The 21,419-nt window shown below is 56.3% G+C and overlaps 8 protein-coding genes across 8 annotated transcripts; 3 read left to right on the top strand and 5 right to left on the bottom strand.

Annotated features, from left to right (window-relative positions):
- Positions 1–628: 628 nt before the first annotated feature.
- Positions 629–2,448, top strand: CC84DRAFT_1162951 (PLP-dependent transferase). Its single transcript, XM_018178133.1, has 3 exons — positions 629–1,072; positions 1,131–1,795; positions 1,864–2,448. Exons 1-3 carry the CDS (start codon positions 807–809, stop codon positions 2,298–2,300), a joined length of 1,368 nt encoding a protein of 455 aa, XP_018036957.1. The 5' UTR covers positions 629–806; the 3' UTR covers positions 2,301–2,448.
- A 667-nt stretch (positions 2,449–3,115) lies between these two features.
- CC84DRAFT_609188 (uncharacterized protein) lies at positions 3,116–4,637 on the bottom strand. The gene is made up of 3 exons (XM_018186872.1): positions 4,599–4,637; positions 4,275–4,545; positions 3,116–4,136 (listed from the first exon to the last, which is right to left on the bottom strand). Exons 1-3 carry the CDS (start codon positions 4,608–4,610, stop codon positions 3,175–3,177), a joined length of 1,245 nt encoding a protein of 414 aa, XP_018036956.1. The 5' UTR covers positions 4,611–4,637; the 3' UTR covers positions 3,116–3,174.
- A 1,273-nt stretch (positions 4,638–5,910) lies between these two features.
- CC84DRAFT_1185814 (MFS general substrate transporter) lies at positions 5,911–7,777 on the bottom strand (the record flags this gene model as incomplete). Its single annotated transcript, XM_018180824.1, has 7 exons — positions 5,911–6,160; positions 6,211–6,676; positions 6,724–7,007; positions 7,063–7,129; positions 7,179–7,455; positions 7,508–7,615; positions 7,682–7,777. 7 exons carry the CDS (start codon positions 7,775–7,777, stop codon positions 5,911–5,913), a joined length of 1,548 nt encoding a protein of 515 aa, XP_018036955.1.
- A 2,049-nt stretch (positions 7,778–9,826) lies between these two features.
- Positions 9,827–11,720, bottom strand: CC84DRAFT_1257898 (uncharacterized protein; the record flags this gene model as incomplete). Its single annotated transcript, XM_018184776.1, has 2 exons — positions 9,827–10,430; positions 10,479–11,720. 2 exons carry the CDS (start codon positions 11,718–11,720, stop codon positions 9,858–9,860), a joined length of 1,815 nt encoding a protein of 604 aa, XP_018036954.1. The 3' UTR covers positions 9,827–9,857.
- Positions 11,721–11,790: 70 nt separating this feature from the next.
- Positions 11,791–13,034, bottom strand: CC84DRAFT_609086 (uncharacterized protein). The gene has a single exon (XM_018186871.1). It carries the CDS (start codon positions 12,774–12,776, stop codon positions 12,141–12,143), a length of 636 nt encoding a protein of 211 aa, XP_018036953.1. The 5' UTR covers positions 12,777–13,034; the 3' UTR covers positions 11,791–12,140.
- Positions 13,035–14,260: 1,226 nt separating this feature from the next.
- On the top strand, positions 14,261–15,120 carry CC84DRAFT_1162946 (nitroreductase). Its single transcript, XM_018178132.1, has one exon. It carries the CDS (start codon positions 14,335–14,337, stop codon positions 15,025–15,027), a length of 693 nt encoding a protein of 230 aa, XP_018036952.1. The 5' UTR covers positions 14,261–14,334; the 3' UTR covers positions 15,028–15,120.
- Positions 15,121–16,535: 1,415 nt separating this feature from the next.
- Positions 16,536–17,817, bottom strand: CC84DRAFT_1257895 (uncharacterized protein; the record flags this gene model as incomplete). Its single annotated transcript, XM_018184775.1, has 2 exons — positions 17,206–17,817; positions 16,536–17,173 (listed from the first exon to the last, which is right to left on the bottom strand). The coding sequence occupies exons 1-2, from the start codon at positions 17,489–17,491 to the stop codon at positions 16,536–16,538; spliced, it is 924 nt and encodes a 307-aa protein (XP_018036951.1). The 5' UTR covers positions 17,492–17,817.
- CC84DRAFT_1162943 (threonine dehydratase-like protein) lies at positions 17,648–20,054 on the top strand. Its single transcript, XM_018178131.1, has 2 exons — positions 17,648–18,227; positions 18,304–20,054. Exons 1-2 carry the CDS (start codon positions 17,949–17,951, stop codon positions 19,819–19,821), a joined length of 1,797 nt encoding a protein of 598 aa, XP_018036950.1. The 5' UTR covers positions 17,648–17,948; the 3' UTR covers positions 19,822–20,054.
- The last annotated feature ends 1,365 nt before the right edge of the window (positions 20,055–21,419 follow it).

The raw sequence follows: 21,419 nt of genomic DNA, 5'->3' as shown, positions 1-21,419 counted from the left end.
CCTTCACGAAAGTGTGAATGATGCACGTCAATAACGGACAGAAGTCCACCTTCACGATAACGTCTGTGAACGCCAACTATTCATACTCTAGTTTGCATAGAGAAGGGCTGAGAAGAAAAAGCATCTCCCCAGGTCAACTTAATATATTACTCCTTATGGTATCACGAAAGAAGAGGCAAATATCATAAAGGATGGTGACTTTCCGAGAGTCTAGAAAGACTTCTGCCGTATGTGTGCACAGCGATTCCCGTAGAAAATCGTCCCTCTGGAGAGCATCGCGTCCCATAAGACTGAGAAGCCGTACCCAGGTATCGCCATTGAGATGCGGGCGCCGGGGTGTCCTATCGTGATCGTTGGATGACTCATCACATGCCCTCAACAGCTGTCACACCCTCCAGGGCTTGGTCTATTGCGGCCTTTGATCAATTCCCGCCTCCTACGAATGGACAATACAACGAGTGGTTTCCGTATCAATTGAAACTTTGCAAAGTATTTGAGGGCCTCGGCGATGGATACGAGATGCCGTCGGCGATATCCGCTTGCTGAGCGACAGCGAATGAAACGGCGCGCTACACGTATGCACAGCCGGAAAAGCCCTTCGGAAAACCTACAGAGTAGTACCTGACTTGATTGCCCCGCAACTCGCGTTTCATGAGGGGACGCACTCTATCGTATTGAGCCAAAGATTCCAGATCTTGGATGCTCGCTTTCAGGGACCGAATGCTATATGTCTGGCATATATTTCCAAGCATCTAACGGAAACAAGATCGCCACATTCTGAATGGGATCACCTTCAACGATCTAGCATGGCTCCCTCCCTTGTGTTATCTCCTGCTGCAAGCACAATCGCGGACATGTCCACCACCAAAGCCAGCCACGTTACCGTTGAAGCAGCGCTCTCAGCAGCAAAGACCCGCTTTGTAGAAAGAAACACCACAAGCTTGGCCCTGCACAACGAAGCGATCAAGAGTCTCCCAGGCGGCAACACCCGCAGCCTCCTCCACACCGCGCCATTTCCCGTATTTCTCAAGAAAGGCGAAGGTTACAGAGTCACATCTGAGGACGGGCACACGTACAGCTCCCCTTGATTCATCTCCTCTGTTCCGCCCACCGTTAACACCACATACAAGCTATACCGATTTCGTAGGCGAAATGACCGCCGCCCTCTACGGCCACTCGCACCCCGTCCTCGCATCCGCCCTTATCTCTACTATCCAAGATATCGGCCTCAACCTCGGCGGCACCACATCCCTCGAAGCCCGTCACGCCGCCCTCCTCTGCGCCCGCTTCCGCCTATCCCGCGTGCGCTTCACCAACTCCGGCACCGAAGCAACGCTGCACGCGCTCGCCGGCGCACGCGCGTTCACCGGGCGGCGGAAAGTCGTCGTCTTCGGGGGTGGTTACCATGGCGGGTGTTTCTCCTTTCCTGAAGACGCGCCGGCGGAGAATTGCGTCGATAAAGAGGACTGGGTGGTAGCGACGTTCAACGACCCTGCCGACGCAAAGGCTAAGATCGAGGGCAGCGGGGATGTGGCAGCGGTGCTGGTCGAGGGCATGCAGGGCCGCGGGCCGTGTATAGTGGGCAGCCACGCGTTTCTGCACCAGGTGCAGGCGAGCGCGCGGGCGGTTGGCGCGGTGTTCATCCTCGATGAAGTGCAAACGAGTAGGCTTTCCGGCGGGGGGTTGGCGGAGCTCGAGGGGCTGGAGCCTGATATCACGACGTTGGGGAAGTGGGTTGGGGGTGGCGTGGCGTTTGGGGCATTTGGGGGAAGAGAAGATATTATGCGAGTGTATGGTGAGTTTTTTTGTCTCCCGGGCTGGTGATCGGGGCGATGGGGCAAGTGCTGATGGAGCTATGTGTAGATCCCCGTGACGGCAATGCCCTCTCGCACTCTGGCACGTTCAACAACAACACCCTCGCCATGGTGGCTGGGTATACTGGCCTATCGCAGATCTACACGCCTGCCGTGGCGCAAGACTTCAATACCATGGGCGACAAGCTGCGCTCTGCTCTTCAGGAACTGAGTCAGGGCACGAAAATGACTGTCACAGGCCTCGGCACCATAATGGGCATTCACTTTCTGGAAGATGGAAGAAAGGACTTGAAGAGTTACAAGGACAGGAATGAAGATGTGGAGCTACGAGAGCTTTTCTGGTTCGAGATGATGGAGGAGGGGTTTTGGATTACGCAGCGAGGAAGTATTGCGCTTGTTTTGGAGACGCCGTGGCAGGAGCTGGAGAGATTTGTACGGTGTGTCGGGGCATTCCTGGAGAGGTATGGAGCACTGGTGAGAATTTGACGTGTGTAAAAATGTGGCGCTCCAGCCCTATGGCCCTGCAGCCTCAGGTAACCGCATCGATCGTGGGGTCCCGAGTCTGGCCCCAGTCAGCCGGGCCCCAGGCTATAACAAGCATTGCCGCTTTCGAGTAAATCTACGCGCAAGCCACTTGCAAATTCGTGAGCCAGACCGCACACGTTTTCCGACCCATCGCGCTCGCGCTTCCCCAGCCCAAGTCAACGCAGGAGCATCAAAGCACCGCGGAGAATAGGGACCTCCCAGCACCGCACCGCTACAGACGGCCCACAGATCTCGCACACAAAGAAAACCAATTTCAAGAATCACACTCCGCGTCCCCTCCATCCTCGCGTTCCCCTTCCCAACATCGCCCGCACCATGCCCAATCTAGGCATCGGTCACACGGCGCTAACCACATGCCGCAAACAGCCTCTTGAGCACGACGCCACGGTACATCCCGCGCCCTCGCAGCGCAACCCCGAGCCAAACCACCAAACTGCTCGTTCGAGTAATGCAGCTGGCGGGCGTCGAATGCAGCGTGCTAGCATTGTCCGTTTTGGGCTGCAGGCGAAGGATCGCACCATGTGGTGATGCGGCGCGCGCGCGGATGCAGGCTTACGGCTGCGCGGCTGTCGGGGGTGCTTACGCGCGAGACAGGCGCGTTGCCATGTGGGAGAACTGCTGGGTGGGCAGACAAAACGATGAGATGCTGGCGGGTGCGCAAGAAGTGGGGGCAGTGAAGAAGAAAGAGGGAGCATAGGAGGGATGCGGTCATTGGGTGGGAAGGCTGCTAATAGTACATTCATGTCGTGAGAAAAGAAGAGTTCCGTAAACCTTGAACATCGCACCGAACATCGCGGTGCAGACGAGACAAACCTCACCCATCTCTCTCCCTCCGCGGCGCCCGAATCTCCAGCGTCTCAACCTCCCTCTCGACCCTGCGCCTCCCACTCCTACTCGGGCCCAGACTGAAGCTCCGCCGGCTGTGGTTAGGCGGCGCCATGACGCTATCTCTCCTCCTCTCCGGCGTCTTCTCCACCAGCTCCACAATATCCTGTTCCGCCTTCAGCTCGCCAATGGTGTGGTCCTGCCACACGTGCTTCACCAGTGCGTTCACGTCGCCGCAGACCGTCTCGTGGCTTGCGCTCGTCGCGCACACCACACACGAGTACCCGCCGTCAACGCCCTCGCGATGGCACTTCACCACGAATCGGTTCTGCACGTGAAAACAGCGCTCTCGGGCGCCGTCGTCCTTGAAAATCTCCCAGGATCGCCCCGGCGAGAGGTGCAGAGAGCGCTTGCAGTACGGGCAGTACGGCGAGGGATCGGAACTAATGGTCGATGCGAGAGGCTGCGAGGCGTGTCGTTGAAGATCGAGCGCGTAGAGACAGAAGTTGGAATGCAGGGACGTCTCTGTGCCGTAAGACGTAGGACCCGAGAAGGCGGTAGACTCGGTGTCGGTTCTGGGGACGGGAGGTCTGCTGAGGATCGTCGTCTTTGCGGGATGTACAGTGCGCGAGTATTCATCGGGGGGCTCCTGTCGCGATCTGACCAGCGCGGTCGATACTGAGCTTGTCGCAGTCATGGGATAAGGAGGCGCTTTCATGCTTCCCGCGCGGGACCTGCCCGCTCGTGGGGTTGGCGATAACACAGCGAGTTGTCGCTGCTGCTGGGCGGACAGTATATCGACAGCTGTGGTCCCTGCTTCCCGTGAAGCTGCTAGTAAAGTCTTTAGATGGTGTGAGATGGGCTCTGGAGAGGTAGGCCCGTAAAGGAAGGTTGTGATAATGGCTGACTGCAGAACGATGATTTGCGACTGTAGCCCAGCTTGCGAGATGACTATGATTCCTCAGCATGAGCCCATGTGATCTGGCAGGACGCATCTCTGGACATGAGTTTTGAACCCCTGTTTCACCGCAGATCATACAGTGCAGGTGAGTCCAGACTATGATCCTGTGATGGTGGGATTTTCCTTACCGTCTCCCACAGCAAACTGTGTGCCAACCTCATCAAGCCCGACATCGAAGGTTCTCAATACCGCGGCTTTGTCCATGATAATCTCTTCCTCGCCGTCCGGGCCATCGTCCACATGGTCGAGGCTCCTCCTGTATCCACGTGACCTCAGATTGTGCTCATAGTCCCTCCGCTGCTTCGACTTGAGCGTTTGGTACAGGTCCCGGGTCGCATCAAAGACATCCAGTAGGGTGTTGACAAGCGCTTGCACGACGTTGGCCGGATCGACCATAGGCTTCTGCGATGGATTAGCGACGTTGCACCTCAGCCCAACGAGCCCGTCCCTACCGCAGCGCCCATCTTCACAGGAGATCCTCGCCTTCGAAATCGGTCCTACAGAAGATAAGCGTACCCTGCATTCGATATAAAAACCACCTCGAGGCGCCACACCGCCGACTGATGCTATTCCCTATAGGTCTCGGCAGTGTGCACCCCAGCAACACCACTCATGTCCGAACTCTATGTTAGCCATTATGTGGAGCGATGTGCTGGCAGAGCGTTATTGGCGGTGAGCGACCGCTGACTGCCCAGAGTGGCATCGGTGCGGCTGCGGCCCGCGCACTAAAGTGGTGCAGACGCGGTTGCAAGGATAGATGACGTAGTGGGCGGCACTAGCAAGGCACAAGAGGGTGGAAAACGACGCATTTCTGCGGTCAACCCACGCTACGCATCTCGCATTTCTTCTTTCGGCGGTGCTGATCGCCATGCTGTCCGATATGGACGAGGTTGCGGAGTAGCTAGCCTCCGATCTGGCTGCGGATTGGACACGACAGTCGCGTTGTAGCCTCATGCGGCAATGGCATTCAGAATGCGATGCTGTCGGGGAGCGCTTCTCGAGTCTTCTTCACCGGATCAAAAGATGCAGAGTGATAGAGTGATAGATTGATACAGTATTACGTGGGCCGCTGCGTCATAGCAAGAGACGCGACAACAGCGACCGCGGAGTCCGTAGAGATCGAGACCTCCCTGGATGAACAGGTATCGTGGATCCAGACAACAGCCGGGATGTGTCGAAGAACGCCATCGTGTTCCCCGGATGTCTGCCAAATGCGATGCCGTGGACGTGTGAGCGATGTCTGGCATCGTTCCAGATTAAAGGTACGGCGTGACTTGGCTTCGCGCTAGTCACGGACGCGACTGCCCGCGAGCGGTCAATTGCACCTCCGTCAGCCTCACCTACGTACCCGAAGTACCTCCTTCAGCCCGCTTGCGTCTGTTCTCTCGACCAACTGAGCTTCGCAATTGTTGACTCCACTGCCGCAATCGCAAGACAGTCCAGCTGGCGCCGGGTTGCGTCCGTACGGATACACCGCGGCAGAGCAGCATTGCCAACATTTTGAAAAGATCGTTCATCAAGAAAGCTATGCAAAAAGCTCTATTCCCTCTACAGACTTCCAAATTGCACAGAACACCGTGACCTAAATCGACAGATTTCCTCCGGGCGATTACCCGAGCTGTCCAGGCATTGAACCTCAATCGACAGGGGTTTATTGATGCCTTTCCAGTATGCGCCATCTCATCCTACTTTCATCGTATGCTCTCGGTCTGTCACGCTCATTTCTCCGATGCCTCGCCATCAAGCAAACCCAGCCGCTGCTTCTCACGCCAGCTGCTGACGTCTCGCCTTGATCTCGTCTCTCACTCTGGCCATCTTTTCCTGCTCGACCTTGACCTTTTCTGCCCACTTGCTGCGGCCACGCACCTGCGGACCTTTCCAGTAGAATATGTACACCGGAATGCAGACCAGAAAGGAGACGCCAAAGAGAAGGAAAGTCGAGTTCTGCGTGCCGAGTGACTTGTACATGGGGCCGGTATAGAAGGCACAAAGACCAGCAAGCAGGTCACGCGAGCTGGAGGGCGTTAGCAGGGATCTGGTCCACATCGGAACACTAATACATACAAGCCGTTTCCTCCTGTGGCTGAAGCGGCGTATTTCCCTCCATATGCGGCTACCATGTAGTCAATCGTCGCGTAGTAGATCGCCATATTTGCGGTCCCGATGAGGACGGCGAAAATGAGCGGAGCGATCCATGGCAACGGAGGCCCAGTGACGACAAATGCCGAGCCGAAGAGCCCGATTGGCAGGAGGGGAGCGAGGAACAACAGCCACCACAACCGGCTCTCTGGCGTGAGCGTTGGGTCGCCATTCTTACGCATTCTGTTGTGATGGCGAATGACTGGGAAGAAGGAAAAGTACGCGACACAGTACCCGATGAGCAGGGCGAACATAGCCAAGCTGAACTGCACGGCATCGAAATTCCACTGCCCAAACACGATCCCGTACGACTCGAGGAAAGAGAAGATCAAGGCGTCGCTGAAGCCGCTGAGAAGCGAGAGGAAGAGCACGATGGGCTCGAAGAGAAGCACTGCATTCGATCAGAAACGCGCATACGGATCACGGCATGCGACTCACTGTGATACGGACGCCACATCGTCTTTTTGATCTCCTTCCATGACAGACGCTCCCTGAGCGACTTGCCGCCATTCGGACCGTACACGTTGACGTGGCTTTGTTTGCGCATATTCTTTGCCTTCCTGTCCAACATGACTGTCGAGCGTGTTTCCGGCACGGTGAAGAAATGGACAAGCTGGACGATGACTCCGAATGTAAGCTGAACGTAGAAGTTCCAGCGCCAGCTGAGGTACTGCTCGACAGGGCCACCGCAGATGCCACCGATCACGCTTCCAAGACAGGACCTGCGTAGAGTTAGGGCCCCTGCTCAACCGTGAACTGCTGTTGAATCGCACTTACCAAAATGACGCCCAGAGCACAGCATACTGCTGCTCTTCGGGATCGAACATATCAGCAACCATGCCCACTGCACGCCATCAGCTCAGGTCTTGCCGCTGGAATCAAGGCACATTTACATGTCACGGATCCACCAGCCGTCGAGAATCCGCCTAGCACACGAGACGCCAGCACCATATTCCAGCTGGTGCTGCAGGCCGCGAGCGGCTGCCAGATGTTGATCAAGCCCAAGCTGAGCTGCATGATGATCCAGCGACCGAACTCCTCCGACCACGGCGCCCAAAGCTCGCATCCGAATGCATACGTGATCAAGAACCCGGCCATGCCATCACGAGCTCGCGTGATGCCATAGTGCTCGTTGAGCGGCTTCACTGCACTAGAATATATTGCCGCATTCTATGAATATTAGACAGCGGCCCAAGACTTCGACCCCGGGACAGAGGCGTACAAAGTTCATGCTCGTCTGGCATAGCGCAACGACTGTGAGAACCCACCACTTCTTGCCGATCGAGAAGTTGTACGCAGTGTACTCGTATCCGTTGATCTCGTTCAATTCCTCGACGCCGCCCAGCTCGACTTTCAAAAGCCCAGGCGCCGTACTCTGCGAGCTCGCCGTGTTCACATGCTCGATGTGGTCAAAGGGTCCCTGTGGCTTGGACTCGGTCTCCGGCGTGGTGGGCACCGTGCTGGCTCCGCTCTCAAGTCGCGTGTGTGACATGTTGTTAGTAGCACGCGTGCAGACGTGCAGTTGTGAGTTCAGTGTGTTACAACGGGAACAGAAGTCATGTGGTATGAGAGGAGAGGACATGTGCAGAAACTTTGCAGAAAATAAAGGCACATGCTTGCGGGTTGAGGACGCAACCCTGGTACGGTCGCTCAGTCTTAAAGCCGGCTCGTCATGGGGGGCTTTTGGGGGTAGACCGCCTCCACAATGACGGCGTGATCTAGGGGCGGCAGCCTTAGAGTGCAGACATTGAAAATCAAAGGCACACCACGCCTCGACCGTCTCAACAGTGATTGGCGACTGGCGCGGACGCTCCACCCACTCCAGTTTAGCAGTCCTGGGGAAGGCTTCTAGGAGAATGATCCAAGTGTAATCAGGCACAATCACTCTGTGCTGTATCTGTAAATGATTGCTCTGAAAGACCACGGCACGTCAAGGTCTGGAATCCTCACGATGAGCATTGTGCGTGCGCAGGAACGACGGGTCGCGCTGCTTGACCCACATCGCACCCGCGGATCGTCCATGCGCTTCCCCGCACCGAACCACACGCCAGTTCAAGCTGACAATAGCCTTCTCCTCAGGAACGTGATTACGAAAGACCGTCCACACTGTCCGAGGCCATCGAGCCAGTCGTGAAGGTAGCACGGTCGGAGGCCGACTCATCAAGAAGCGAAAATACCATGGCGAAGCCTCAGTGTCTACATGGTAGGGGTACCTCACTATGAGACATCGAACTGGGAGCCTCTGAATTATTTCGCACCTATAAGGGAACGTCCGTATTTGGCAGATCCTAACCTGGAAATAAAAGATGTCCAAAGCATCCCAAGCCCTTCCTCGCCCTCCGCCAACGTTCAAAAACCCGAAGCAGACCCATACATTCCCGATCAACCATAATACACCTTCATCCCCTCACCCCTTCTCCGCCAAGCCGCAACCAACTCCTCTCCCTCTCCTGCTCCCTCCACTCACCCTTCACCCTCCGTGCCAACGCCTCAGCAGCCCCCTTCATTCCCACCTCCACACTTGCCGCGTCCCTTCACTTTCTTTTCTTTCCGAACGGGAGACGTGCAAGTGCCGTAACTTTCGCCACCAGGCGAACTCACCACAACACCAACCCACCTCCCTTCGCACCGCACTGAGCCCGGCCTCGATCCTACTGACCCCTCACTTCCTCCGCCCCCCGTCTTGGTCCACATCCACATCCATGTACCGCACTATGTCTGACCACGCTCGGCGTTCTGCCGAGTCTGCGTGTCTTTAGGTCCCTTCGTGCCCTTCTGTTACCTTCCAAGGGCGTGTCTGTGCCTACATCTGGGCCTGCATTTATGCTTGTGTCTGTTCCTCTCTCGATGTTTCGATGCGCTCTTATCGCGGCCTCGTCGCTATGCTATCCTCGGAAATTGTCCTTGTGGTGAAATTACCTGCCTCCATACTCCGACTGGCTCTGGCTCATGCACTCCTCGATGCATCCCCTCTCTCCGCAGTGTCACGAGCACATCCTTCCGAAGCGGTGAGTCTATAGTCCAAAGTGCGATTCCTGTCGCTAATTGCAACGCTTGGAAAGGAAAGCAAGATTGTGAGCGAGTGACATGTACACGAGCAGCGATGGAACGAAGATATTGTTGGCACGAGCAGAGTGAATCTGTCAGAAGTTCCGGCACTTTCGATTATACCTCCAATAGAAAGCATTATTGTATCACCATGAGAGCATTCAGTTGAGAGGCGGGCTGAGAAAAAACCCTTTCAGTGCATCTCCCGCATCCCAAGCCCACTGCCGCCTGTGGATACCGATTACTGATGGTGTCATGATTCGTGCAAGTAGAACCACAGCGAATGCACTGTAAGCCGGCGGACGCCGACCAACCAGTTCCAAAAAGCCAAACCAAACTCCAAACACCGAGATCCTTGAACCACTCAACATTGCTTGAAAGATCCTCACATGAACTTCGTTGGCACGTGATTGTCCATTACCAAATGAATTTGCCAAGATGAAGCCAATACGAAGTTGGTGAAGCCGCGCCTCCACACAGCAATAGCCGATGTCATCAAAGGATGTGGAAAGATCTCACTCGATCTAACCACGGCGGTGGCCTTTGAAGAAGATCACATCGTCGTCATCGTCTTCGTCGCTGCTCAGGCTGAAGCCGTCACTGTCGAACTCCTGCTCGCCGGCCTCCTCGATATCGTCAAGGTCATCTTCTGTCAAGAAGAATCGGCACTCCGAGTCCAAGCTCATGTTCAATGCTGAAGCATCTTGTCTGTGAGCAGAATAAATCTTGTTGAATACGGCCCTGAGAATTCCCGCCTCCATGGCTAGAAGCTCGTCCACGGTGTAGGAGTTATTAGCGTCCCTGTCCGACTGCATCTTCACGACGTGCTCTACCAGACCACGCCGAGCGTCCCGTTGCGCCAAATGTGCTGAGACGACCTTTTTGTAGTACCGCTGGAATTCCACCTCGTCCATTTGGTAGAGAGAGTCTTTCGACTCTGCGAACTGGTGAAGCTTCATCATATCCTGCTTCCAGATGATCTCCTGAACCTTGTGGAGCTTCTTGTACAGATCTTCTCCCTTGAAATCTTGCTTCGAGAGTGTAGTTTTGTGCTGAAGCTTGTATTGGTTGAACTCCTGCTCGATCATGTTCACAGCCTGCGCCCATCAGTAAATCGAGTACTAATGTCGAGGAGAAATGCATACATTGCTGATGTCTTGCATACCGAATTCCGTAGCCTGGAGCTTCCTTGCCAATGCTTCATCGTCGGTCTCGACATCGTTGACTAGGGTGGTGCTGGATGCGCTCCTTCCGTCCCGGTTTGTGGCAACTACAAAGCGATTGCCAGGTGGAGGGCGCGCTTGGACCGTTTTCACGGACAGTGCCGCATTAACGGACCGGTGAAATCCGTTGATGATCACCATCTCACGATCGTTCTTGTTCTGATCCGCCTGAGCGACATTGGCGGCCACGAGATTGCCCGACACCGTAGTCTTCTCTTTCTCCTTCTGCTTCTGTTGATCCTCAAGCCGCTTCTGAAACAGCACTAATGCGTCCTCGGCATCCTCGATGGTGGCAGCAGCCTTCATTGGAGAGGTCTGGGCTGCTAGGTCTGGGTTTTGCGCCTGGGAAAGCTTTGCTGGCTCGGGAGAAGGTGAGACAGCCGGGATCGTCTGTCCAGCCATGAGCTTCCTCTTGTGGGGAGGAATGAGCTTGTGGTAGGACGAACGAGAGACCGTGTCGTTCGGCGCGGTGTTTGTACCACAAGAAGCCGCCTGGACATCCTGTGTGGCAGCTAACGGAGACACATCTTTCGCGACCGCTGACGGAGACCGGTTGGCGTAAGCTGCCGTGCTCTTTGCCCTCGCGGCCCGGACGCGTTGCTGCAGGACTTGATTCATCCCCTCCATAGTCCGAGGGACCGGCGAGTCCTCGACGTAGCCGTTGTCAACGCTTCTGTCGTCCCATGGCGGGCTCGCTGCAGCCTCCTTCACACCGAAGTCACCCCAGGTTCCAGTTCCGCCGAGCTTCGGCTTTGGTTTCGTCACGTCGCTCCTGTCCTCCCAGTCCGTAGCGTAGGCACCAAGAGTCGCACGCTTCGGACGCATAGGCTTTGTCGCCCACATGTTCTCCTCGATGAAGCGGGAGTCCTTGCCGTTGCCAGCGACCGGGACTTGATCAGCTGGCGGTGTCCAATTCTCGTACCTGGGGTCCGGATCGGCGAAGCCACTGTTGAGGTCGACCGGCACAAAGTCTGTGGGTTCGTGAGCTTGAACTATGGTAGAAACGCGTTGAGCCACGGTAGCGAGCACGCGTTTGATTGCCTCGCCTCGCAACGTGTCCGTCAAGAGCAAGCTCTCGCTGACTGTTGGCTTCAGGCGGAAGCTAGCTCCAGCGGTCCCGAATCCATGCAGACGATACTTACTGCTGTTCTGACGGCCGACCATGCTGGCGGCGGGGCGGGCGAAGCTATGCGTGCGAGTCTGTAGCGGGTTCTGCGGTGCTGGGGAAGAGGGAGTCCAGAGCTAGATGGAGCGGAAGTGGTAGGATGGAGTAGACAAAGCTCGTTTGGTCTTACATTGTTTGGGGCTATTGCAGGTGAAGGCGAGCACTGTGCTGCAGCAACAAGTTAGGTGACCGCGACAGAAACAGCAGGAGCAGATAGAAGCCATCAGAAAGCGAGAGAAGCCGTCGGAAGACGACGCAGGTTGAATGAAATTAAACGAAATCTAATGTGGGAACGCCATATAACGTGTGGCGCCCGCGGTGTGGTAGAATGTGTTCCCGTCAACGTCTCTTAATGTGAAAGTACCACGCGCCTTGCAATGCAGCAACCTTCGTCTTCCCAAGACCCATCGTGCCATCTGTTACAACACCAACATCGCGCCACCTACCGCCGCAGCGCCCCAGATCATCCCCACCGCGACCACCGTGCTCCCGAACGTGCTGGCTCCATGCACCGCGGCCCCCTCGGTGTTCTGCGGGCTGCCGGTACTCCCTGTCTTGGATGCCAGTTCGCCTCCAAGAATGCTGTTGAACTCGTTGAACGCGCTGGACGCCGCGGGCCTCGCCGCACTCGGCACCATCTCCATGAAGCTGCTCAACCCCGCCGCATCAGTCGGCACATTGCCGTCAGCCAGCATCGACGAGAACGCCTGTGCAAGGCTCGTCGGGAAAGCTGTAGCGAAAGACCCGAGTTCGCCGGCGAGGGACGAGAGAGGGATGTCGTTGATGGCGGACGCGAGGCCCGAGGCCGCGGACTTGGCTTGCGATTCTACGGCTGAGGCGAGGTTGCCGACGCCGTAGGGGAGCGCGGGCGTGTTATCGGTGCCGCATGTGGTGATGGTGCCCGAGGTGTCGCATTTGTTGCCGGAGCTGCAGCAGAAGCCATTGTTGCAGTCAACAGAGTTGTCGCCGCAAACTGTGTCGGGGCCGAAGTTGAGATTGAGGGCGGTGGCGGAGAAGGCGAAGGCCAGTGGGAGAAGAAGAGATGTAGTGCGCATTTTAAGAACGTAGTAAGAGTCTAGCTAGGTAAGTTGTAGAGAAGTAATTGTCGTAGCGATTGATAGAAGAAAACTAAACGGGCTAGTGAACGAGTGGTCGAAGTCGAGAAATGAGCAACAAATCCCAGAGGGGCAAGCTTCTACTTAAGCAAAACGGGCGATGCACAAAACTCCGCTCGCGTGGTAATCCTGGGGTCGCGGTGTCCTACTCCAAACGCGGCCCCTCTTGTTGCAATCACCCGCTCAGACCAGATGGTGGTTTGCCCAAGGGAGGCTGAGCAGAATCCCGCGACCGATCGGGAAAACCAGGTCCACCCTCATTCGCTGCATAGTCCACGAGGTAAATGACCCGTGCTGATCGGACTTTTCAAACAGTCGCATGCTGGTCGTGTGCAAAGTGCGATCTCCGTTGGCGTGACGTTTTCGACGTCGTCTGCCGCATGTCAAGACACTTGGAGACGGGCGATCAGCAGTAGCAGAGGTAACAGACACCGGACTTCGACCGCCTGATTTCGATCATGCGACAAGAATCATATTCATTGAAAGGGCGAAGCAAGAGCATAACGCCTCAAACGAGACGCCCCAGTCGGTATGTGTCGTTGCGCGAACGCAGGGCCAGCACAAGTCCCGTTCGGATGCTGCCGTTGTAGATCTCCGGCAAGGAAAGGGGGCCAATCAGCGTCGCGGAGCTGTGGCTTAGTGACTTGTCAGACCCGCAAGCCCTCCGCATATATATAGATCGACGTTTAACAGCTGCACCTGAAACGCAATACTGTGCCCTGCAGTGCTACATACTCGGGTTTTTGCACTGCCGCGGATAGACGCGTCGCGGCTCTCCAAGGAAGGCCAATGAGCACAGGGCAAGGGACAGAAATCCGGCGCGTTCTCACGACGACTCGACGTTTGTTGAAGTTGCCATTTTTCAATGCATGTTCATGAATGATGGGATCGTTTGATAGTATTAGAATGCTGATGCAGTGTGCAGAATATATGACGTTGCATAGTAGTCAGCACACGGCCCCGAGGGCATGTATTGCCTATCAATAACGTCCTGGGTGCTCAACCGGAACGGCTACAGCTACCAGCTGATAGAGCTTGGGCAGTGCCTCTGTGGCTTGGTAAGGGACGAGACCGAAGCGAGGCAGTTCGCGGAAACTCTCGCCGTACGTCACCACAACGGCCTCGTGGACACCATCTTTGGCTTCGTTTTGGCATAGCCGAGACGTGTATCTACACTTCGGCCGACACTGGTGCTAGATTTTTCGGTTTCTGGAGGGGTCTGATTGGCTAGACCTGCTTAGCAAGTCGCACACTTGCTTACTGTGAGTTCTTGCTGCAGCAGATCTAAGGGATCTGTATGGTTTAGAGACAGCATTGCGTTAACGACACTCGACTGTCTGCTGCATAGTATTACATGCGCTTGGATGACGGAGTCTGCACGCGCGAAGCTGATGAGTTTTAGAGAGTATATAGAAAGAATGACCCCAGGCAGATCAAAGTGCACACCTCGTATAAACAAATCGCCTGCAAGCTCACCACAAACGCGAGCTTCACCACCATGGCACCAGATGGATCGGCCACGACCGGAGCGACACAAACACTCACCAGCCTGGCCCGCACCCGCCACAGCACCCGGGCCTACAAGCCTGATCCCGTTCCCAGACCGCTGCTGGAAGAATGCTTCGAGATCGCACAGCATGTTTCGTCAAAATCAAACCTGCAGCCGTGGCGTGTAACAGTCGTAGAGGGCGCTGCCCTGCAACGCCTCGAGAAGAGCCTCCTAGCTGCTGTCGAAGCCAACGAAGCACCACAGATCGCCCCGATTCCGGTCAAGTACTCAAAGTATCGCTCCGCGATGGGGCGTTCCATCTACGGGCCAGACGGGTATAACATCCCACGAGACGCCAGGGAACAGCTGGAGACTGCGCGGCAGAGGAATTATACATTCTTTGATGCGCCCATCGGATTGATCGTGGCGATGGATAGTGCGCTTGCCAAGGTCGATGTCTTATCCGTGGGGCTGTATCTGCAGATGTTGCTTTTGTTGTTGCAAGAGCGTGGCGTTTCCAACTGCATCGAAGTCAGTGTGGCGGGCTACCCGCGACAGATTCGGGAGGAACTGGGCATTCCAGAGGATATGGATATACTTTGCGGAGTCGCGGTCGGATACGCAGACCAGACGAAGCCGGGGGCTAGGATCCCCGGGGAGAGGGACGATTGGTGGAGCAATGTTAATTTTGTAGGAAACTGACAACATGTTCCTTTCCAGTACAGAAGTCTTGTTTGATGGTAAGTCGTGGCGTCGTGAGTATCAATGGGCAGCGCATCACTCTGTATGCAGGGCCCTCTATTGCACTTCAGGACTTCTGTACTGTTTATCTGCATGATTTCGGGCGATAGTCTCGCGATGTCAACCACAGCGTACATCCGCGTCTATAGCCGAGAGAAAAACGAGACAAAAGCTCGATCCAAAACCTGATGTCGCCACGTCGCAGCGGCGAACCGATACTGAATGCAAGCCTTCTGTTACAGAGTTTGTCTGTCAAAGCTTTGTCGCTTCAGTGTGACATCACACCCCTCTATACACGGGAATGCGAACGCCGGCGGCGCAGTCTTTGCCAAGATGATTACGCTCGCATCAGCACCGACTCTTCCGACTAGTAAACCGAGTGATCGCGTCACGGACATCAGTCTGTTGACTGTATATAAGCGAGGCCTCCACAAGTCTCAGCAAACCCAGGCGAACAAGGCAATTGCTGACCATAGAAATTGTGCAGCTACGATGTTTTATCCCGCCACACGAGGGCGACGCCACTGCAAGATTGAAGTTGCCCGTCTGACAGCAACGCCCCACACGCACTGCTGAGGGCCAGGCAAGCAGAGTCAGCCTGAAAGCCGGAAGTTCATGACAAACGCTGCCGGCAACAGCGCTATTGTCGGAAATACAGTGCATGACGCTGCGGCTCGCGCTTTGGCTGGCTGGCGGGTCAGTCATCGTTGTGAGGAGTGAATAATCGCCAGGCGAAGGTGGGAGGACTTGTTGCTTGAAGAGAAGCCATGTCAAATCGACGTGTGGCGTGTCGCAAGCACAAGAAGCTGGTGTGATCAGAGGGGCGTCTTTGTGTTGCGAGAATGTTAATGCGAAGGTGGACAGGAGAGAGGGGACGGGATGCTTGGGGCTGGGGTCCGGTTGGGCGTGTGGTAGGGACGTACTGCGGTCTCGCGTGGTCATTCGCGCCACCAGCGTTCTCCAGACCCTTTGTCGTACCTTGTGGCGCGTGGTCGTGCTATTTGATTTTGCCGTCAGTATTGTTGTCGGCGCGGGCCGAATGGGCGAAATGGAGTACAGATGGCAGCTGCAGAGATGAGGTTATTGGTAGTTGACCGTCGCTGAGATAATTCTTTCTAGAGGGACGGTTATAACGTGCCAATGATGCTGGGACTGATGTTGGAGGCTTATTTGTCGAAGGCCACTTTGTTTGGGCTCGGTTGTTGCGCGCTTTTCCGTTGCTATTGTTCTTGCGCAACTGGCTTTTCCTACCAACAATAGGAAGAAGGAGTGCCAATGGATAGACTTCGCGCGAGGAAGGAGAGGTGGTGGCCAGCACTGTTGTGATTCGCAGTGCTAGTTACCCAAAAAATAATAATCGTAGTACGCAATGCCTACCATGGGTATCGCACGTCTTCGAAATTCGCCCCAGCACCATATATTTGCGCTGTCCTTTCCCACGCATTGAATCTTCCTCCTCTCCCATCACATCAGTCAATCCCAACATACATCCCCCTCGTCACCTCGGCCAACCCCATGACACAATATTCACTCATAACCCTCCTCTTCTCTGCTATTTCTTCTGCAAGCGCAATGTTCGCCTCGGGAAACGCCTCGTCGCGGAAACTGCGGTACACGGCGGCGAGCACCACGGGTCCCAGCTTATTGACATCTAGCGCTTCTCCCTGGTGAACAGGGTTCGGCCGAATCACCCAGATCAACGTGAGAGGTGGGTCGTCCGGCTCGAGACCGGGTTGGACGTGTGCGCTGACGTATACGGGCAGACCGTCTGATGAGACGGGAGGTTTGCGGAGCATGAGCGCCTTGCTGCCGCTCCGCGCGTGAATGGAAGTCCGTTCCAATGCCGTTTTGCGGGCGGCAGTGTCGTCGCCGTGGGTCGGGGGCTCGGTCTCGAAGAGGGTGAATGGGACCTTCGCTTTCGTCGGGTTGGGAGAGGACGCGAGCGAAACGGCGAGGACGAGCGTGTGGAGGAGCTCGCTCAGGTCCTGTCTCCTGTTCTCGGACCGGACGTAGATGTACTGGAGGTACGGGACTGCTACCACGTCCTCGGCGTCTTCGGTCGCATCGAGTAGGAGCACGGAGAATTGCGCCGCGCCCAGCACTTTTCCTCCCTCCCCCCTTAGTCCTACCACTCGATACGGTGAGAGCCTGCTCTTTTCCCTTGCGCATCTTGCCGGAGGCGCTCGACGATGAGATTGGGGCGTTCGCGTTCGCCGCCGTGGAAGAGGGATGTATAGAGGGGTGCGTAGTCTGTTTCGAAGGCGGAGGATGAGACTAGTTCGATGGAGGAGATGTTGGGGAGGGCTGTGGTGAGCAGGCGGGAGGTCGGGAGACGGGAGAGAGGCGAGAGCTTGATGGGGGCGAGGAGACGCTGGAGGGTGGGGGCGAGGAGGGGGGCGAGCAGCGCAGAGAGCTCGTCCGGCATAGTGGTGGTGCGGGGTTCAGCTGGCAGCGTACACAGGGGGGCTGCGTCCGGGTGTAGTCTCGGCGGGGGATGCGCTTTGTTTCATTGGCAAGCTTTCCGGATGTCGTTGCCACTGGGTCTTCCGGGATGCGGTTCAACAGTACACGCTGCAGCTGTTAGAAAGCACCTCCGAGAAAGCCGCCGTTGTCTAGATTCCACTCGTCTGCCAGTAGCGACGAGCATCAGATCAGACCCAGCCTTGGGACCACTTCTGGCGGCCTCACCACGTACGGGTCGAGCCACAATGTCGCACTGCGCTCTTCTGCAGCACGAACCAGGGCAGTTGCAGTGCGGCAGGCTATGGTGAAGAGGGCGTCGCGGACCGACACGCGTTTCCGACTTCGGACCGAAGCGAGCTACCCCACGCCTATGTGCGTCTGTGCAACCCCGGTCGTTCCTTCCGATCTACACCGACATCATGGCCCAAAATTTCGAGCTCCCCATGCAGTCACCGCGACAGCTCCCAACACAACAACCCGCCACGATGCCGCCGGCTGCCATAGACGACTACTCGCGGCCCGTCACGCCTGACAACACGGCCGGACCCAATGGCGCCGCCACGCCGAGAACGCCCAAGGGCATGGGCCTGAGCTTGACTGAGTACACGGCGAACCCCAGCCCGCCGTCAGAGGACCAGAAGAGCAAGGCCCAGAGCGCGATCCCAGAGGCGTTCTTGCTGCCGAACGGGTATCCTGACGTATGCTGTCCCGCCCAGAAGAGAGCAAAATTGGAGAGGCGGGGGGATTGGTGAACTTGTCCTGACTGTTTGGCAGTACCTGCGCCTGATCCTGACGTCCCGCGTCTACGAAGTCGTCACCGAGACGCCCCTCACCCACGCGACCAATCTCAGCAACCGGCTAGAATGCAGCGTGCTCCTCAAGCGCGAAGACCTCCAGCCCGTGTTCAGCTTCAAGCTGCGCGGCGCTTACAACAAGATGGCACACCTCGACCCCAAGGCCCGCTGGAAAGGCGTCGTCGCCTGCAGCGCGGGGAACCACGCCCAGGGTGTTGCGTACTCGGCGCGGCACCTGCGCATCCCCGCCACCATCGTCATGCCCTCTGGCACCCCGGACATCAAGCACAAGAACGTGAGCAGGCTGGGCGGCAGCGTCATTCTGCACGGTGCCGACTTTGACGCTGCCAAGGCCGAGGCCGCGCGGTTGGAGAAGCTGCATGGCCTGATCAGCATCCCGCCGTTTGACGACCCGTATGTCATTGCCGGACAGGGCACCATCGGCATGGAGCTCCTGCGGCAGACGAACCTGCAGGACCTAGAAGCCGTCTTCTGCTGCGTGGGCGGCGGCGGACTCATCGCCGGCATCGGCATCTACATCAAGCGGATAGCGCCGCACGTCAAGATCATCGGCGTCGAAACCTACGACGCCAATGCCATGGTCGAGTCCCTGCGCAAGGGCTCGCGCGTGGTCCTGAACGAAGTTGGCCTCTTCGCCGACGGCGCCGCCGTCAAGACTGTCGGCGAGGAAACCTTCCGCATCTGCCAGGAAGTCGTTGACGAGGTCGTCCAAGTCACTACTGACGAGACCTGCGCCGCCATCAAAGACATGTTCGAGGACACGCGCTCCATCGTCGAGCCCGCAGGCGCCCTCGCCCTCGCCGGCCTCAAAAAATGGGTCAAGCGCAACCCGAGCCCCAACGCCAACCGCGGCCTCGTCGCCATCGCATCTGGCGCAAACATGAACTTCGACCGCCTCCGCTTCGTCGCCGAGCGCGCCGCCCTCGGCGAAAACAAGGAAGCCCTCATCTCCGTCACCATCCCCGAGCAGCCCGGCGCCTTCGCCAAGCTCGTCTCTATCGTCCATCCTCTAGGCGTCACCGCCTTCAATTACCGCTACTCCTCCGCCCAGGCCGCCAACATCCTCATCGGTGTCGAAATGAAAGCCCACACCCGCTCCACAGACCTGCCCGACCTGCTCGCCCGCCTTGCCGCAGAAGGCATGACCGCCATCGACCTCTCGCAAGACGAGCTTGCAAAGAGCCACATCCGCTACCTGGTCGGCGGCCGCAGCGACGCCGCCGACGAGCACATGTTCATGTTCGAGTTCCCTGAGCGCGGCGGCGCGCTGTACAAGTTCCTGAACACCATGCAGCCCGGCATGAATATTAGTCTTTTCCACTACCGCAACTACGGCGGCGATGTTGCCCGGATACTGGCGGGCATCCAGTGCAAAAAGGAGGAGTACGCCGAGCTGGAAAAGTTTCTGAGAGACATCGGGTACCCGTACAAGGATGTCACGCAGAGCGAGAGTTATAAGCAGTTTTTGAGGTCGTGAGTGAGGATAGAAGAGGGACTGGCGACTACGAGAACTTTCTTGCAGCGTTGAGGCGTTTGGGGCGTTCATAATGTGGGGGGTTGGATGTTGCATATCCTGGGTTGGTCTGTCGCTTTCGGCGCATATATGCATACGTGCGGAGATATGATTGCAATCTCAATGTTTTCAATCACTTGACTTGGACTTTTTTGCAGTGAACGTGTAGACTGAAGGCCACCGTGGGATGGAGGAGATGGTATCGCGATTCTGGCGAGCAGGATGGCAGGAGCAAGCGCCTAGGTGGATGCAGCAGATGATCAAGGACGGTTGACCACGGTGTGCGTGCAGGTGTGGGAAATGTCTTAGCAATTGTGTAATCTGGCTCCAACTGAGGTAGCGAGTATCTAGATCACATCATACCCCGTTGATATACGTCCAGGCGGCTAATAGTCTTCCTTGCGTTGTAGCCTTAACCCAATTTTCCCCATGGACTGTTGTCGGAAGCGGAAAATCAGTGCTACGAGGCCACACTCACCCAGCAGACACATTCGTGTAAGACAGCAATCAAGCCACCGTCCCACTCCTCTCATCGATACCGATACTTCAAGAACCAAAGTGAGTGACGACCTCCCGTGGCCGGCCATTCTGACGCCAACGCCAGGCGGTGACCTGCGTAGTTGAAGTTGTGGTTCGGCAAAGCAACCAAGTCCTCGTGGAAGATGCAGGTGACACCCTAGCCCACGTGTGGGCACCCCATGGATGCTGCCCATGGAAATCGAGCACGTGCTTGTGGTCCGGCGAATCTTTCTCGACGGTACGTGTCTCCGCACGCCGGACAGTTGCACTGAAAAAACGCCACTTCACGATCCCAGCGCTGCACCGCGTTCGCATGCCATTTTCGTCGCTTGAGAGACTTTGTGCGCGGAGTCGCTTTTTAACATAGCCCAACCAGATGTAATCAAGACAGGTCGACTATTGAGAAATTGGGCGGTGGTGGGAAGCGTAGACCAGAAGCAAGTTTCCGAGCCCTTCTTTCTCGAGGCTAGAGTGAATTTTGTAGTCGTGGGCACTTCATGGGGTAATTTGATAAAGGGTGCACAAATGCGGGGGCTTGTTGTAACACTGATCGTCGCTGAGTTTTTCTTGCGAACACCAGGATCTAAAATTGACCGTTGACGTTGGTGCAGATACATACCGCTGCACTGGAGCCCGCACCATCGCGATCAAGTGCCGCTGCGAAGAAGCATGTGGATAAATTTCTAACCCAGACGTGCTACACTGTTGGAGCATTGCGGCACTCACCGATTATGGTTACTTTTCACAGTAGATATTGGACGGTCAGAGAATGGTAGAAAACAGCTAAATAAGTAAGCTGAATCCGAGAATATTTCTGCCGTCTTCCACCAGAATCGGAATGATAGGAAATCTGTGTGAGCACAAACTGGACCTTTTTCAGTTTGGTGGAAAGATCTGCTTTGATGCAGATGAAGCACTGCATGAAATTGAAGGAGAATTCGAACGGAAACTTCGACATGAAAAAGGGCAGGGCTCTGGGACCACTATCGTGGCTCAAACTAGTCTAGACGCCCCGGGCTGCTACATGTGTCGATTGCAAATCC

This window comes from Paraphaeosphaeria sporulosa (genome assembly GCF_001642045.1).
Source record: "Paraphaeosphaeria sporulosa strain AP3s5-JAC2a unplaced genomic scaffold CC84scaffold_4, whole genome shotgun sequence".
NCBI classification, from domain to species: domain Eukaryota; kingdom Fungi; phylum Ascomycota; class Dothideomycetes; order Pleosporales; family Didymosphaeriaceae; genus Paraphaeosphaeria; species Paraphaeosphaeria sporulosa.
The sequence above is the reverse complement of the archived record's forward strand: the minus strand, read 5'-3'. Positions and strand labels throughout refer to the sequence as shown.